This window comes from Diorhabda carinulata, chromosome 10 (genome assembly GCF_026250575.1).
Source record: "Diorhabda carinulata isolate Delta chromosome 10, icDioCari1.1, whole genome shotgun sequence".
NCBI lineage: Eukaryota > Metazoa > Arthropoda > Insecta > Coleoptera > Chrysomelidae > Diorhabda > Diorhabda carinulata.
Window position 1 is genome coordinate 5,954,302 of NC_079469.1, and position 14,487 is coordinate 5,968,788.

A 14,487-nucleotide genomic window follows, 5' to 3' on the forward strand; every position below is an offset into this window, starting at 1 on the left:
CACTTCGAGAGAATGTGGATTGAGGTGTGGAACAAAATCTGCACGCCGCATTATCTCTGCTAGTTCTAGCGTCTTCAGGTGTTTGTTGAGGCGACAGTGCCCCGATTGAACTCCTGTTAGTATTCGTAGATTGTTCTTACTTAGGTTGATACATTCAACACATCTACTCTGGTTATAGTTTAGTAGTATAGGAGAGTCTTTGCCTTTCTCAGCCCCTGTTGGTGAGGAAAATTCTTGCAATTTGTAGACAAAAACTAAAAAACAAACATAAAAATAACTAAATAAACCACAATGAGTAACAGGTAATAATTAGTCGTATATAAGTCCATAGCAAAAATTAAACCAGTATGTAGCATGCCTGGAAGTAAATATTATTATTACAATTCGTTTACAGAGTAAATATGCCCTCAAATTATTGCGGAATGCCGGAAAAGATTATATCGATTTGATTTCAATTGGCAAATGATTGTGCATTTTTTTGCATTGTAAAATATTTAGGCAAACAGATTCAACGATAAATAAGAGTCCAAATTTTTAATGTTTTAAAGAAGTCCCTACATTGAGCCCTGCTGTTTAATCCGTGTAAATATCTAACAGCTCTCTTTGGTAGTTTGAAGATTCGCTCAAATTGAGTCGCACCACACGTACCCCAGAAGGGAAGGGCATATAGGAGATGCGACTCAATAAGGGCATAATAGACTGATAAGGAGATGGATACAATTTGGATACAATACAAGAGGAACTTAACTCTTTAGATAAGGCGGCAATCTGTAACTCCAATTTCAAGGAAGTGTCCACAACAAACCCTAAGAATTTTACAGATTTAACGACGTCAATGGTGGTGTTATTTAACAAAAAAAGATGCAATGTATTTTTATTTCATAGAACTTTAGTTATAGAAACGTTTTGAGACAGAGAAGAGTAGAATCGCACCATGGTTTAAAGGTAATTAGGTCACTAGATATGGAATGCCTGAAAATAAGGGTTGTTTCAAGATAAACTAGTATCGTCTGCAACTAGACAAAATAGGGTCTAGTACTGAGCCTTGGGGCACTCCACATTCTATTGGCTTGCAAGAAGACATCTTTGTATCAACCCTTTCAAATTGACTTCTTGGTTGGTTGGTAAGGTATGACTTGAGCCACGCGAGAGGTGTTCCCCTGAAACCGTATTACTGCAATTTTTTTTTTGAAATATTATGATTGACACAATTGAAAGCCTTAGAAAAATCACAAAAAGTTGTTGCTACTAAATCACATTTAACAGGTATTTTGACAATTATAACAATTAAAGTTTTGTAAACAAAAATATTTGTAAAGTTTATAGATCATACTTACCTGTTAGGTTAGGAGTTACATGGAAAAAAATCTAAATTATTCTAAAAATTAAAAACTCAAACAGGTCATATTTTGTAAATATGTGTCAGCATTTATTTTAGTATAAACTAGAATTGTTGTAAACACCTTTTAATGAATTTAGTTCGTTCAATGAATCTAATTCAATCGCTTGAAATTAATAGAGTTCTTTCATTTGTAAAATTGTAATTTGTGTTAATAAAGTTTTTAAAACCAAATTTTCGAAAGTTAAATATATAATTTAGGTTTTTTTTGGAAAACAAACAACAAAAAAGTATCGTCGGATGCTTTGCAAAAAAGTTCTCAACGATTACATTGAAAAAAGTGCGTTTATGATAACAAATAAACTCACAAAATCATATGAAATCTTCAAGTGAGATATATGACAATTTTTTGTCCACAAAGCCGCCGTATACAAAAGATTTAAAAAGAAAAATTCATTGAATTGGAATTATTCTAAAACGAGGGGAACTCGATAGTATAAAATTACCAGTTTTTTATGTAAAATCATCGTGTTTCAAATCTTGCCTCGGTTATATCATTATAAGACTAGTTCTTCTTAATCTTCTTTTTTTTTAGTATCTTCAGGAGCCCTTTGTCGCCTTGTTTACAAGTCGGTTGCAATAATTACATTTTATCAGATTCTTGTAAAGACCTACATCTTATTCGTTTTCAAAAATTCCGTCCCAGAAAAAGTACATACCATGATATAATACATACTTATAAGGTCGTCTTCTACTGTTAAGGTAGGATTCCCGGCGATATATAGAATTAATTTTTTATTATATATTATTTTACGTTTTTACTTTCAAAATTCGTTGAAGCGATTGCCGAAACCAAAGGAAGACTGACCTTAAAACGAGTCGATATTGATTATTTCCCAAACTTGTAAGTTTCCCGATACTTTAGTATTTGAACAGAAGTTGAAGCGCGTAAAACTTCGTTGCAACTCTCGTTTGTGAAAGCTAAACACAATTTGGTTTTCGTTCGGTACGTTTATGAAAAAGAAAACATGGACGACAGGACGATAGATTTGATATTTGCTGGGAGTTTAGAAAGCCTGCCTCCAGTCAGTTCCAAAATAGTAAGGATATTTACCAGTTCAACATTTACAGGTAAGGGGTCATTAATAAAGCTTTATAATGATAATGTCCAACTAATACTTTTGTAACTAAATCTTTTGGTTTGCTTCTGGTAGATTTTTGTACATATATTTTTACTATTCATTCTTATTTTTCTTTTCCTTATTGATTCTTCCACTATATTTTTGTTTATTTCAGCATCAATTTTTACTATCCGTTCTCTCTTATCATCTAGACTTTTTGTTTTATTAACAATTGTGCAAAGTTCTTAATTTTATTGAAGTGCAAATATAATTCGGTATCTCTAAGAAAATTTGGCAATGAGGATGGTCCCAGAAGTACCTGGACTGACATAGTGATGGCTGCTTGAAGAATACCACTGTATGTTTGATGTTTGAAAACGCTACGTGGTTTAGTATTTGTTTGGCAGCCATCAATAATAGACGTTTTCAGTGAATTTGTAACCATGGGAAAAATTGGTCATCGTTACTTTTATTTGAAAAGCCCAACCTAGCCTAACCTAACCGATATATAAACTAGATTCTACTCTGGGTGAGACTGTTCCTTCATTATCAACAGTACAATAATGGGTAGCAGAGTTTAAACAAGGCAGTACGACCTGCGCAGACGACTCCAGAAATGTTGAACAAGAAAATCCATAATCCGGTACTGGATGATCATCGACTGAAACTGGCGAGCTAGCAAACACAGTAGGCATTTCAAAAAGTTCGGTAAATGGCATATTAACTGAAAATTTGCACAAGATGAGTACCGCGTTTGCTCACAATGGAATGAAAGCCGTGTCATGAAGATGTTCCCATCGAATGTTGGGCAATGTTTATTAGAAATAAAGCCGAATTTTTCGCGCCGTTTCATAACGTGGGTTCATCACTTCACACCCGAAACAAAGGAACAATCAAAACAATGGATTAAAAAGGGAGAACCGGCTGCAAATGAGGCAAAGACCGTTCCTTCTGCAGGCAAGGTCATGGTTTCGGTTTTTTTTGGGATTATTTTCCTTGAATATCTTGAAAAAGAAAAAAACTTTCAACAGCGAGTATTATGCGAACTTGTTGAAACGTTTGAGCGAAGAAATCATGCAAAAACGACCGCATTTGGCTAAGAAGAAAGTGTTGTTTCATCAAGACAACGCACCAGCTCACACATCCATTATAGCAATGGCCAAAATTGATGAATTAAAGTTTGAATTGCTACTCCATGCACACTATTCGCCAGATTTAGCCCCCTCGGTTTATTTTCTGTTCCCAGACTTGAAAAAATGGTTGGGAGGTCAAAGATTTTCCAACAATGAAGAGTTGATGTCGAAAGTTAATGGCTATTTTGAGGAGCTTGACGATTTTTATCATAAAAAGGGCATCGAACTCGTTGAACATCGCTTGGAAAAGTGTATGAAACTAAAAGGAGATTACGTTGAAAAATAAATATATTTTTTCCAAAAATTTTGTGGAACACAAACTTCTCGGACCATCCCCGAATAACCGCTGGCTTAGTAGATTTTGACTTGAATAGACTGTAATCTCCAGAAAATTTCTATCTCCCGAAAAAATACACCAGGTGTGCTTGTAAAAACTGACGTCGGCCATATCTCAGGAACGGTTTATATTACTGCTTCAAAGAAAAAATTATAACGGCCTATAAGTGGCCTCGAGAAACACGTGGAAATTATTTTCAAAATTTTATAACAACCACTAGAGGGCGTTGAAAATTCTGCGTATTTTTCATTCCACAAGTTTAATTCTATCTCTCAAAATAAGAGGCGGGGGAGAGTGGGAACCTTTTTTATGAAAAAATGACTAAAACTAGCGTAGCATTTGTCCTAAATTCGATTATCGTACATAAAGTATCACTTAATTAGATAAAGTTAAAAAAAATTTAATTTTATATTTTCAAACAATGGTGGATCTATAATCCTGAAAATAGTTTCGGGGCCCCGTTCTTCATAATTTTTTCTCCGAAGATGCAATATAATCCGGTCCTGAGATCTGGCCGCGAATAATCGCGAATATCTCACAACTAAAACATTTCTTAACGATACCGCATTTTAGACACTACTATGGAAAGAAATACTTTAATGGCCAAATGTTATCCAAAAATCAAGGATTATTGTCGGGAAAAACATGGACTAGAGTTTCAGGTAAATTTATTTTGATATTTATCGTTAAAATTATTGATTTCAAATGATTGAAATGTAGAAAGGATCAAATACCAGGTTTGTTCAAATTCCGATAGGCTATAATACTTATTTTTCTGCAAAAGAAGTTTGAAATAGTTGTCATAACGAAAGATCAGCTTCTCCTATACTCTCTAGAAAGAACTCTACCTATAATAAGCTCAGATAGATCCTCACAGTGTTTTGAACCTCAAATACACTCTGGAAATAAGTCTACCTTAATTGAGTTTTAAACCTCATCGTTGGTACCGACGCTTTTTGCATCCATGAGTTCTTGGCCTCATATGTTAAATAGAGTGCTTTGGCATACATATTTATGCATGCGTCAGAGACATGTCTCAACAAGCTTTATACAAAATTTGCTGTTTCAATAATTTTATTATTATAGAGCTCGAACGACCAGTCAGTTCTTTTGAAAAATGTCTCAAATTGAGTTTCGCGCTGCTATAAAATGTTTGACTAAACGAAAATAAACACCTGTTTACGGTAATGTGTGTACATCATTTCCAACAATTAAAAATTGGTTGTAGTTAATATAAGGACGAGAATCGTCAGAAGATGACCCACGTGCGGGAGGTCCTGTGACGAAACATTAAATTTAGTGTTCTAAGTGACCACCGCCTAAAAACAAAAAAAATTGCAACACAGACCAGCTTTTACAAAATAAGTGTTCTAAGGATCCTTCATTAGCATTTAAATATGATAAAAATTAATATATCGTTCGATTTCTGAGCGCAGTACAAAAGCAGCGTCGAGTAGAATGTTGTAAGCGATGTTTAGAGTTTAGCCGTGAAGGCCAGGAAAATGTAATCAGATCGGGTACGGAACTACCAGTGCCAAAAAACCCAAAAAAGTAATGGCTACATGTAGGGGTATAATTTGATCGACAGTCGAAAAAAAGTCGAGGCAAAATCGGCCGAGGTAAGCGCTTGCTTCATGATAATGCTCCAGTCAACACTGCTATAATTTCAAAGATATTAAACATCCACCATATAGCCCTAATCTGGTCCCATCCGACTATTTTTTAGTCGTGAAATTGAAGGCAGAGCTAAGGGGTGAAATTTCACAGCAAAGATTAAATTAAACAATCGGTGTACACTCGACTCATTTCTCTAAAGATTATTAACTGAGAATTCGATTTTCAGTGATAGAATTTCACACAAAGTTTGAGCCTCTATTTAACTCTATGTTACGTTGTAAAAGGTAGCTACAGATCAAACCTTGTCAGTCAATTAGGACATGTTACATGTTATTTTCTGAATAAAATATCGAATTTATTATCCGGCGGTCTTCAATTAAATTCAAAGTGACTTTGAGCTTAAAGACATTTTCTTGTCATATACATCGATTTTCCGTCGAAACTTTATGTGGGTCAAAATTCGTACCGACTCGTACCAGGCGAGTTCTAGTGCCAAGGGCAATTTTTGCGAACTTATTGAATACCGAGAATAGCGTGACTTTAAAATTAAAGTGGTAGCGAATTGCCGGATCTTTGAGATTAAAATTGTCCATCTAATTACTCTCTAGAAAGTAAATGAATAGGAATATAGACGTCGTTTCGACTTGTATATCTTTTTATTATATATACATCACTGATAAAATGTTTTTGCCTTTAAAATCAATTTCTCTTTCATATTGTCAAGCGAAGGTGTCTTACCAAAAAATAATAGTGTCCTTTTTTGGTTTACATTATATTTTGTTGGTGAGTGGATTACAACGTGAAAAAATATGCATCCATCATAAGCTTTGGCGATAGAAACCGGTCAGAGCGATCTCGAAAAACCTAAATCGCTGGGGATAAACCTATTCTATTGATCAGTGAAGGTAATCGACGACTCGCGGGTCCAGAGACAGCAGCTCAGATAAATGAATCTAGTGATTTGCCTTTAAGTACTAATAAAGTGAAAAGGAAATGGAGAGAAGCTGGTCTTTTCGATAGGGCGGTAAAGAAAAAAACCTTTCATAAATTTTCAAAATAGAATCAAGAGGTTGCAGTGGGCTAAAGAAAATAAAAATTGGACCCATGAAGAGTGTAGTGATGAATCAAAGTTTCAAGTTTTTAGGTCTAAGAGAATAATGTATGTGCCAAACGCCCATGTGTAATCCCGACTGTAAAACACGGCAGAGGATGGAGATGTTTTGGAGAAAGGGCGACTGGAGACTTGGTAGAACTTACAGGGATTTCAAAGATAAAAATCTTGAAGGAAAATGTAGTACGTTTTGGCCGGCGCCTCGAAGCTGCTCAAACAGTATTTGAAAAAATGGGAAATCGGATAGGGGAGACAGAAAACAGTGTCCTACTTCTACTTTATATCTTTTTAATATCCTGAAAAGTGAATGGAACCAAATAGACGCTGATTATTTGTCCAAATAATAACAGATAATGTCAAAATTGTGCACCGAAATGATTAATAAAAAATTGGAATATGCAACAATTACAGGTTGTAGTTTTGTTATTACATTAATGTTTTACAAAATTTTCTTTTGTTTTGATTTGTTGCGTATCAAGCAAACTAAGGCAAAAACTTTTGACTGGTAGTGTAAGTATTGAATGTGATTTTTGTGCACTATCGAATGTGTGTAATGTAATTTTTTTAGGTAGTAGACATGAGATGGGGTGTGAGGGACGAAGCAACTGATGATCACATGACCACTGAATTGTGTATGAAAGAAATACAGAATTGTCAACGTTTATCAATGGGACCTAATTTTGTGGTAAATACCAACTCACTTCTTATGTGGTAATTATGGAGTTCATTAAAATTATCTTTAGGTCTTTTTGGGTCAAAAATACGGATACAGACCGATACCAACTTACATATTAACATCAGAATTACAAATGATACGAGACGAACTCGCCGCAACTGGTCATGATCCCACTCCAATTGATATTTGGTATAAAAAAGACGCTAATGCTGTTCCTCCAATTTCAGTACTACAACCGATCTCATCAATATTGGTTAACTTCAACAATAAGGTAAAACTCCAGTCGCTTTTAAGTAAAAACTATAAAGTTCAGCACCAGGTGCCTTTTTTAGAGGATACCGAAGTTGCAAGCCGAAGATCAAGCGAAATGGTGGGATACTTTAGGAAAGTTTCAAAAGTTATTTAGAAAAGCATCCTCGTCCTTAAATCAGCAAGGAAAAATGGACGATGACGCTATGCACAATTATTTCATGTCCGGTAAGATAATTTTTATTGTAAACTTGGCAATATCTCAACAGTATGAGGCATGGCAGAATTTCTTTCCACGCGTATATTGGCAGCATTGACGCATTGCAAACGCCATCGATGGTTGACGACAGGGCATAAGTCAGCCCTTATTTCCGTCCGCCTTTTCAAAACACCCTTAAAGCTCTTTGCTTCGTGGAACTATTCTTTTTATTGTATTTTATCCTCTTTTCAAACTCTCAAATCAAATTCCACGCGCGATCTTGTCCAATACCCAAAAATCACACCAACCCCAGTTCCTGCATAGGAAATTTTTTCCTACATCAGGACCATTTCTAAAAAAACGGACAAAAACTGAAATAACTAAATATAGAGGAATGTTTATCGTGGGTATAAAGGAGCAAAAAGATCGTGAGTCGGTGAAAGATGCCGGGAGGTCTGGAGCACCGAGCATACAACACAAAATGTCGAGCGTTTTCGACCGGTTGTGTGTTAAGATTGAGGAATGCTGCTAGAACAACAATAATTGACCACAACAACGCGCCAAAACATTCGTTGAAAGTTTTTACGGAGTAGAAAGTAGAAATAAAAATGTAAGAATATGTTATGTTGCCAAATTTAACTATACTCATAAATGCGCTTTCTAATAACACATTGTTATAATTAAATTATTTGTTTTTTCTGTAGTAACCGAAAGAGAAGTTATAAATGGTATCCTTAATGTGAAAAATACAAAAAATCATTGCTTAGCGTACATAAGATACATAAACAACATAAATTTGCAAAATTTAAAGAAAGCTTCTTTATTCGTCGACATCATCAACAGAAGTTTGGATACAGAATCTGCCAAATTATTGGGCAACCTTAGAGATGAAAGACTACCAAACAAAATAGAGACCAGCAATATACAAAAGTAAGAAATTTGTTTATAATTTTTTTATTCACCGTTAGATTATATTAGATTAGATGAGCAAGGCGTAAGGTCGTGAATCTACCTCACAAGCAGTTTGACCTAATCTATACCACGGACTGTTCACCTGTCAGGCAGTAACGACTTTGTCTGGTGTGAACTACCTGTCTGGGAGCTATGCGGCTTCTCTCTTCTGGCTTTAAAAATCTTGAATGTAAGCACAGTAGCTTTTGTTCATGGATTCCCCGCACTCACAAAGGAGGCGTTCAGCGGTTTCCTTACAAAAGCGGCAATACCTGTAGAGAGTTTCTTCGATCTTTTTCATATGGTATTTTCCCAGAAAATGACAAGTAAGCATACCAGTAACTTTTCTTAGTTCGTCTTTGTTCAATTGGAAGAATAGGAAATAAATCTTCTCGATTGTTTCAAACCACGGTTCTTATTAAATATTTCTGATTTCTTCTTCTTCCCATTTCTTTATGACCATGACTTGATGGCTTTTTGGGAAATCTATGGAAGGTTAAGGTCTTCATAGTTCATAGGTGTGGGCGGCCGTTAAAGCCTTCGAGCACATATACCTTCAGATAGTCCGATGTCTTTTGAGAAGCTGATCAGGCGCATTGGCATGGACCCTTTGATGCCGTTAGACAGGTTTTGGGGTTTGCCCAGGTATTCAAACCGCGCCCGTATGAATGCTGGGCATTCACAGATAACGTGGTCTACAGTTTCGTCCTCCTCCATGCACCAGCGACACTCCGGATCATACGTGATGGCCATGGTGTGAAGGTGACGTCTTAGATGGCACTGTCCGGTCAATAGTGTGATTTCGCGCCAATTTAGCTGAAGCAGTTGTTTGGAGAGAGACGACAGGGGCCAATCTTAATGGGCCTTCGCTTGTCTCATGCCAGGGGTCTCCATCCATCTCTGCCGAGCCCGCGAGAAGGCTGTTGAGAGACGTAATAACAGCGCTTTTGGATAAACCAAGTATGGGTTTTGGGCTCATTGGTAGGTTCGCCGATCCCAGTCTGGTAAGTGAGTCCGTTTCGTCGTTGCCTTTGTTGCCCGAGTAACCGGGCAACAAAGGTCGTTACAGCTTGTATGGCAGCTGTTGGCAGGTTAAAGTCTTATGGAAGGAATTATCGCGCCTTTTTCGCCAGGTGATCGACTTGTTCATGAATGTGTACTTCGGTATGACCAGGTATCCACAGAAGAGTAGCTTTATTGTTTGTTCTAATTGAGTTTAAAGATTCGATATAGTCCCATACTATCTATAACTCAATTTTATTGGAGTGCAGTGCTTGCAGGGCAATTCTGCTATATTATAGAATGAATATCTTTGCATTGCGGTGGTTGCGTTGTGAGCAACGACCTGCGTATGTAAGGATACCATTACATTACTGCCGGGTAAATGGAAGGTTCAGTGCCCATTGAGATAATTGAGATAGCGAGCTTGGTTTTTGGGCCATATATTCCTGTCACAATTTGTCCATTTTCCGCTTTCCAACCATCAGTGTAGAATAATAATGAGCCTCGTGGGAACGGAACCCCTGCATTTGTCCATTGCTGTCGACTTGTTACTATAATTTTATAGTTTTTGGTAAGGCATGGCCATATCTATGGGTACCTCACATTCCTTTAGAATCCTGAGATGCCCAGTAAGGTCACCGGGCCCCATGTTCTGTTCCTTGCCTAAGCCTTTATTAATCACTTTATTGTTTTACTTTCTTCAAAGAGTTAAAGTTTAAAGTGACTTGTAGTGCTGGCGTGGGACATGATAGTGATGCGCCCTTTGCAGCTTATCTAGGGTTGTTTCCTCAATTTTGGTTTTTGTTCTTAGTCATCATATGAAAGTTGCATAGTTTATGATAGCTCGCACAATGGATTTGTACATCCAGTTCATCATTTTGGGTTTAAGCTTCATATTTTTCCGACCATTTTAAATCAGTTGTTGCACCCTTAAAGAAACTAAGAAAAAATAGAGAAGTAAAATAGTGATAAAGAAAATCGTAATCAAAACGAAAACAAGAGGGGAATATAAGAGAACATTTGAAAAGAAGATTGGAGGTAGAGACTCTGTAAGTGGGAGAACATGCAGACATCTGCGAAGTAAAGAAAAGCTAGATAAATAAAAAAGGGGTAGAGAGAGGAGGGAAACTGAAATGCTAATCTAATATCTCGTATTTCGATTTAAGGTACAACGTGGAGTGGATCGGTAGAGAAGGTTTAGATCCCGAGACCCACGAGGAATATCTGAAACATTTCATAACCCACTTTTATAAAAATATAGTGAAACTAGTGGATAGGGCGATGCGTAAAGAAGATTCTAGTGCTCAAGGACAAATAGTTACCGAGATATTGCAACATTTACATGCATGTAACAATTCCGTTCAGGTATAATTTACATTTGATAATATTTCCTCGTTATTTGTTGATATTTTTCAGGTTTTTTACGGCCGTGAAGATAGCCTCGAACATATACGTAATTATATGTTAGACGATAGTGATAAATGTCTTATTTTATATGGAGAAGGAGGTTGCGGAAAAACGTCTTTGCTTGCTAAATCTGCTAGTTTATCGACGAGCAAAGATTGGTTTCAAGGAGCAAGACCAATTAGTATTGTTAGATTTCTAGGCACCACGCCAGATTCTTCTGCGTTGACGCCGACACTCATATCTATATGTCAACAGGTAAGATGAATTTAGCCATCTAGAACCGACAAGATCAGGGACATTTATGTGAATTTACGATATTTTCCTCTTCTATATCATTTCAACTAAGCAATGATCGCGTTTCAAGTGATTTTGTTAAACATTTTACAGATTTCTTATAACTTCATACTGCCTTTTGACGGAATACCTGACGATTTGGTCCCTTTAACAGCCCATTTTAAACAGCTTCTAACAATGGCGACTAAAGCACAACCTCTAGTACTATTTTTGGATTCCGTTGATCAACTGACTGGCACTCAGGATGCTAATAAGGTGTCATGGTTGCCAACAAGGTTACCACCACACTGTAAGGTAACAATATTTATATTAATTGCAACTTTCGGCAACTTGTAATTTTGATATTACTACATTGTATAATAATCAATTAAAATTACTACATTTTTCTATAATTCTCTCGATGCTTCTATAATTATTTCTATTCTCCTTTATTTCTCTTATGTTTTCCTCTTTCATCTTCTTATATTTCCTCTATCTTTCTCCATCTCACATTATCTTTCGATATTCCTTTCCTATCTTCCTCTATTTCTACTTATCTTGTTCTGGTTCCCTCTTGTGTTTATCTATTCCTTTATATATTTCTCTTTATCTCTCTACCTTTCTCTTTTCCCGTCAATATTTCTAGATTTTTCTATTATTTTTTCTAACTTCTTTTCTCCCGATATTCCTCTATGTTTCATTTTTTTCGATCATCCCATATTTTTCCTCAATTTTCCATTATTCGTTATATCTTCCTCTATTCCTCTCCTGGATGATGTTTATTAGTATCATTTATTGCCTCTATGTCTTTCCCATCTTCCTCGATTTCTACTTATTTGTTCTTGTTCCTTCTTGTGTTTATCCATTCCTTTATACATTTCTCTTTATCACTCTACCTGTCAATATTTATAGATTTTCTATTATTTCTCTTTTATTACTTCATTTTTTTCGATCATCCCGTATTTTTCCTCAATTTTCTATTTTTCGTTATACCTTCTTCTATTCCTGTCCTGGATGATGTTTTTCGGTATCATTTATCGCCTCTATATCTTTCCCATCTTCCTCAATTTCTGTCAATCTTTCTCTAATCCTTTTTGTCTTCAATCTACCTTTATTTTTCTCGGCACTCCTATATTTTACTGTGTTTTTCTTTATTTATCTCTATCATTATTTATTCAACTGTATCTTCTTCCCTTTCTCTTTATCCACCTTTGTCTATCTCTCTACCATCTTCTTCCATTTCTCATAAAATTTCCTTATTTCTCTCTCTTTTTTTGAATATCATATTTTTTCATCTTCCCCTCTTTTATCTTTCACTATTTCCTTTATGAATTTCTTCATTTCTCTCTATATCTATATTTTGTTCTATTTCCTTTCATTTTTCTCTATTTATCTTCAATTATTTCTCGTTCTCTTTATTTTCTTCTCCTCTATTTTCGTTTATCTCTTGCCATTCATCCTCACTTTTCTATATTTTGTATTTCTGTAGTTCTATGAGATCAGCAAAGATAGTTAATCGGGTTTCTCATACTTTTATGTCGATAACCTTGCATAAAATCCAATACATAAGGTCTGGTTATCTAGTTGGTCATCCTACCATTGAGTACATTCCATATAATTGTAAAGATTTCGTTTGAACTCAACATTTTTCAATTCGTATAGTAGGTAGTGTTTCCACATTCTAGATCATAGTTTCTTGTGCTTGCGAAGAGAGCAATGCCGAGGTTTCTAAGGAATATCATATATTGAGAAGAATGATCGACGTGGACGAACATTTCATAGAAGTTGAAGCATTAGGAGAAGAATTAGCGATGAAAGTTATAAAGTGAGTAGAAAAATACACTTTTTCAATTGGAAGAAAATAACTGCAAATTTATAGAATGTGGATGCAATCGGCTCACCGAGATTTAACTAATTATCAATGGCGTTTGGTATCTAACGCTATAGAAAAATGTAGTCTACCGATATTTGTAAAACTAGTTTTCGCTGAAATATGTAGATGGAGGAGCTACACCAAATCCCAAGATACGCACTTAGCTTCTACTGTCATGGATTCTATAATGATGCTATTCGAAAGAATAGAGAAGCAGGTAAACAAAACAGATGTTAAATGTTAGAAGGGGTTTTTAAGATGAAGAAGAAAATTGTTCTAGCATGGTAGAATTTTGGTATTTCACGCCTTGGCTTATATAACAGCCGCCAAAAGTGGTCTATCGGAATCTGAATTAGAAGATCTGATATCGCTAGACGACAAAGTATTAGATGACGTTTATCAGTATCATTTACCGCCTGTAAGGCGTATACCTCCTTTATTATGGACCAGAATAAGAAATGATCTACCGAATTATTTATCGGAAAGAGAAGCTGATGGAGTGAATGTTATGAATTGGTATCACAGGTAATTCATATTTTCTATGTTTAATATACAAACAAGTACGCATAAACTTATTCGCAAGTACATCGGTTGATGATTCTCAGCGGGGTCAGTTTGTCCCTTCTATTTTTTGATAATTTTAAATGTTAACAATGCAGATTGAAACTCATCGTGCACATGATTCAGTACTGCTCTAATACATATATATATAATACTTCTATATGGTAAGTTTCTATAAATGGAAGCTGTTTCGACTAAGGAAGACATAATGGCAACGATTTCTCTATCCTCCGAGGTTCCAGCTCGGTTCTGCGCATTCTCAAGCATGCGCAGTATAGATAAAGTGTCTCGAACGAAAGAGAAAATGGATATTATCGGCACCGTAACATAGGGACGTTTTTTCCCATACCAAATGTCCACATAGGAGTATAACATAGCAAATGTTGCTCGAGAGGATTAAGTCGTACTTTCGCGTCTACGCTGACGCTCTTGTTGGCGTTACGTTCGACTTCATGATGGAATGCGAGCACGGGCGTTTCCGTTTATAAATCTTCGCAATCAGGGTTGCCAACTTAGAGATTTTCTCCTCAAATTAAGTGGAAAAATTAGAGATGGAATGTTTTAAAGGTTGTTAAATGTTTTGGGAGAATCCCAAATAATTGTGTAATACTGTTCGCAATCTGTTTAATTTATGTTGA

At 35.8% G+C, this 14,487-nt stretch overlaps 2 protein-coding genes across 2 annotated transcripts in view; one reads left to right on the top strand and one right to left on the bottom strand.

The window, feature by feature from the left end:
- The window catches only part of LOC130898749 (transcription-associated protein 1), a 70,370-nt gene that overhangs the window by 30,827 nt on the left and 25,056 nt on the right, over positions 1 to 14,487 (bottom strand). The gene's annotated exons all lie outside the window — the stretch shown is intronic.
- The window catches only part of LOC130898750 (NACHT and WD repeat domain-containing protein 2), a 37,472-nt gene continuing 25,352 nt past the window's right edge, over positions 2,368 to 14,487 (top strand). The window contains exons 1-12 of the mRNA XM_057808244.1: positions 2,368 to 2,470; positions 4,504 to 4,592; positions 7,227 to 7,343; positions 7,402 to 7,605; positions 7,667 to 7,811; positions 8,487 to 8,712; positions 10,902 to 11,100; positions 11,152 to 11,397; positions 11,530 to 11,730; positions 13,101 to 13,240; positions 13,295 to 13,505; positions 13,569 to 13,813. Coding sequence (XP_057664227.1) covers positions 2,368 to 2,470; positions 4,504 to 4,592; positions 7,227 to 7,343; positions 7,402 to 7,605; positions 7,667 to 7,811; positions 8,487 to 8,712; positions 10,902 to 11,100; positions 11,152 to 11,397; positions 11,530 to 11,730; positions 13,101 to 13,240; positions 13,295 to 13,505; positions 13,569 to 13,813 — 2,126 coding nt within the window. The remainder of the gene's footprint in view (positions 2,471 to 4,503; positions 4,593 to 7,226; positions 7,344 to 7,401; positions 7,606 to 7,666; positions 7,812 to 8,486; positions 8,713 to 10,901; positions 11,101 to 11,151; positions 11,398 to 11,529; positions 11,731 to 13,100; positions 13,241 to 13,294; positions 13,506 to 13,568; positions 13,814 to 14,487) is intronic.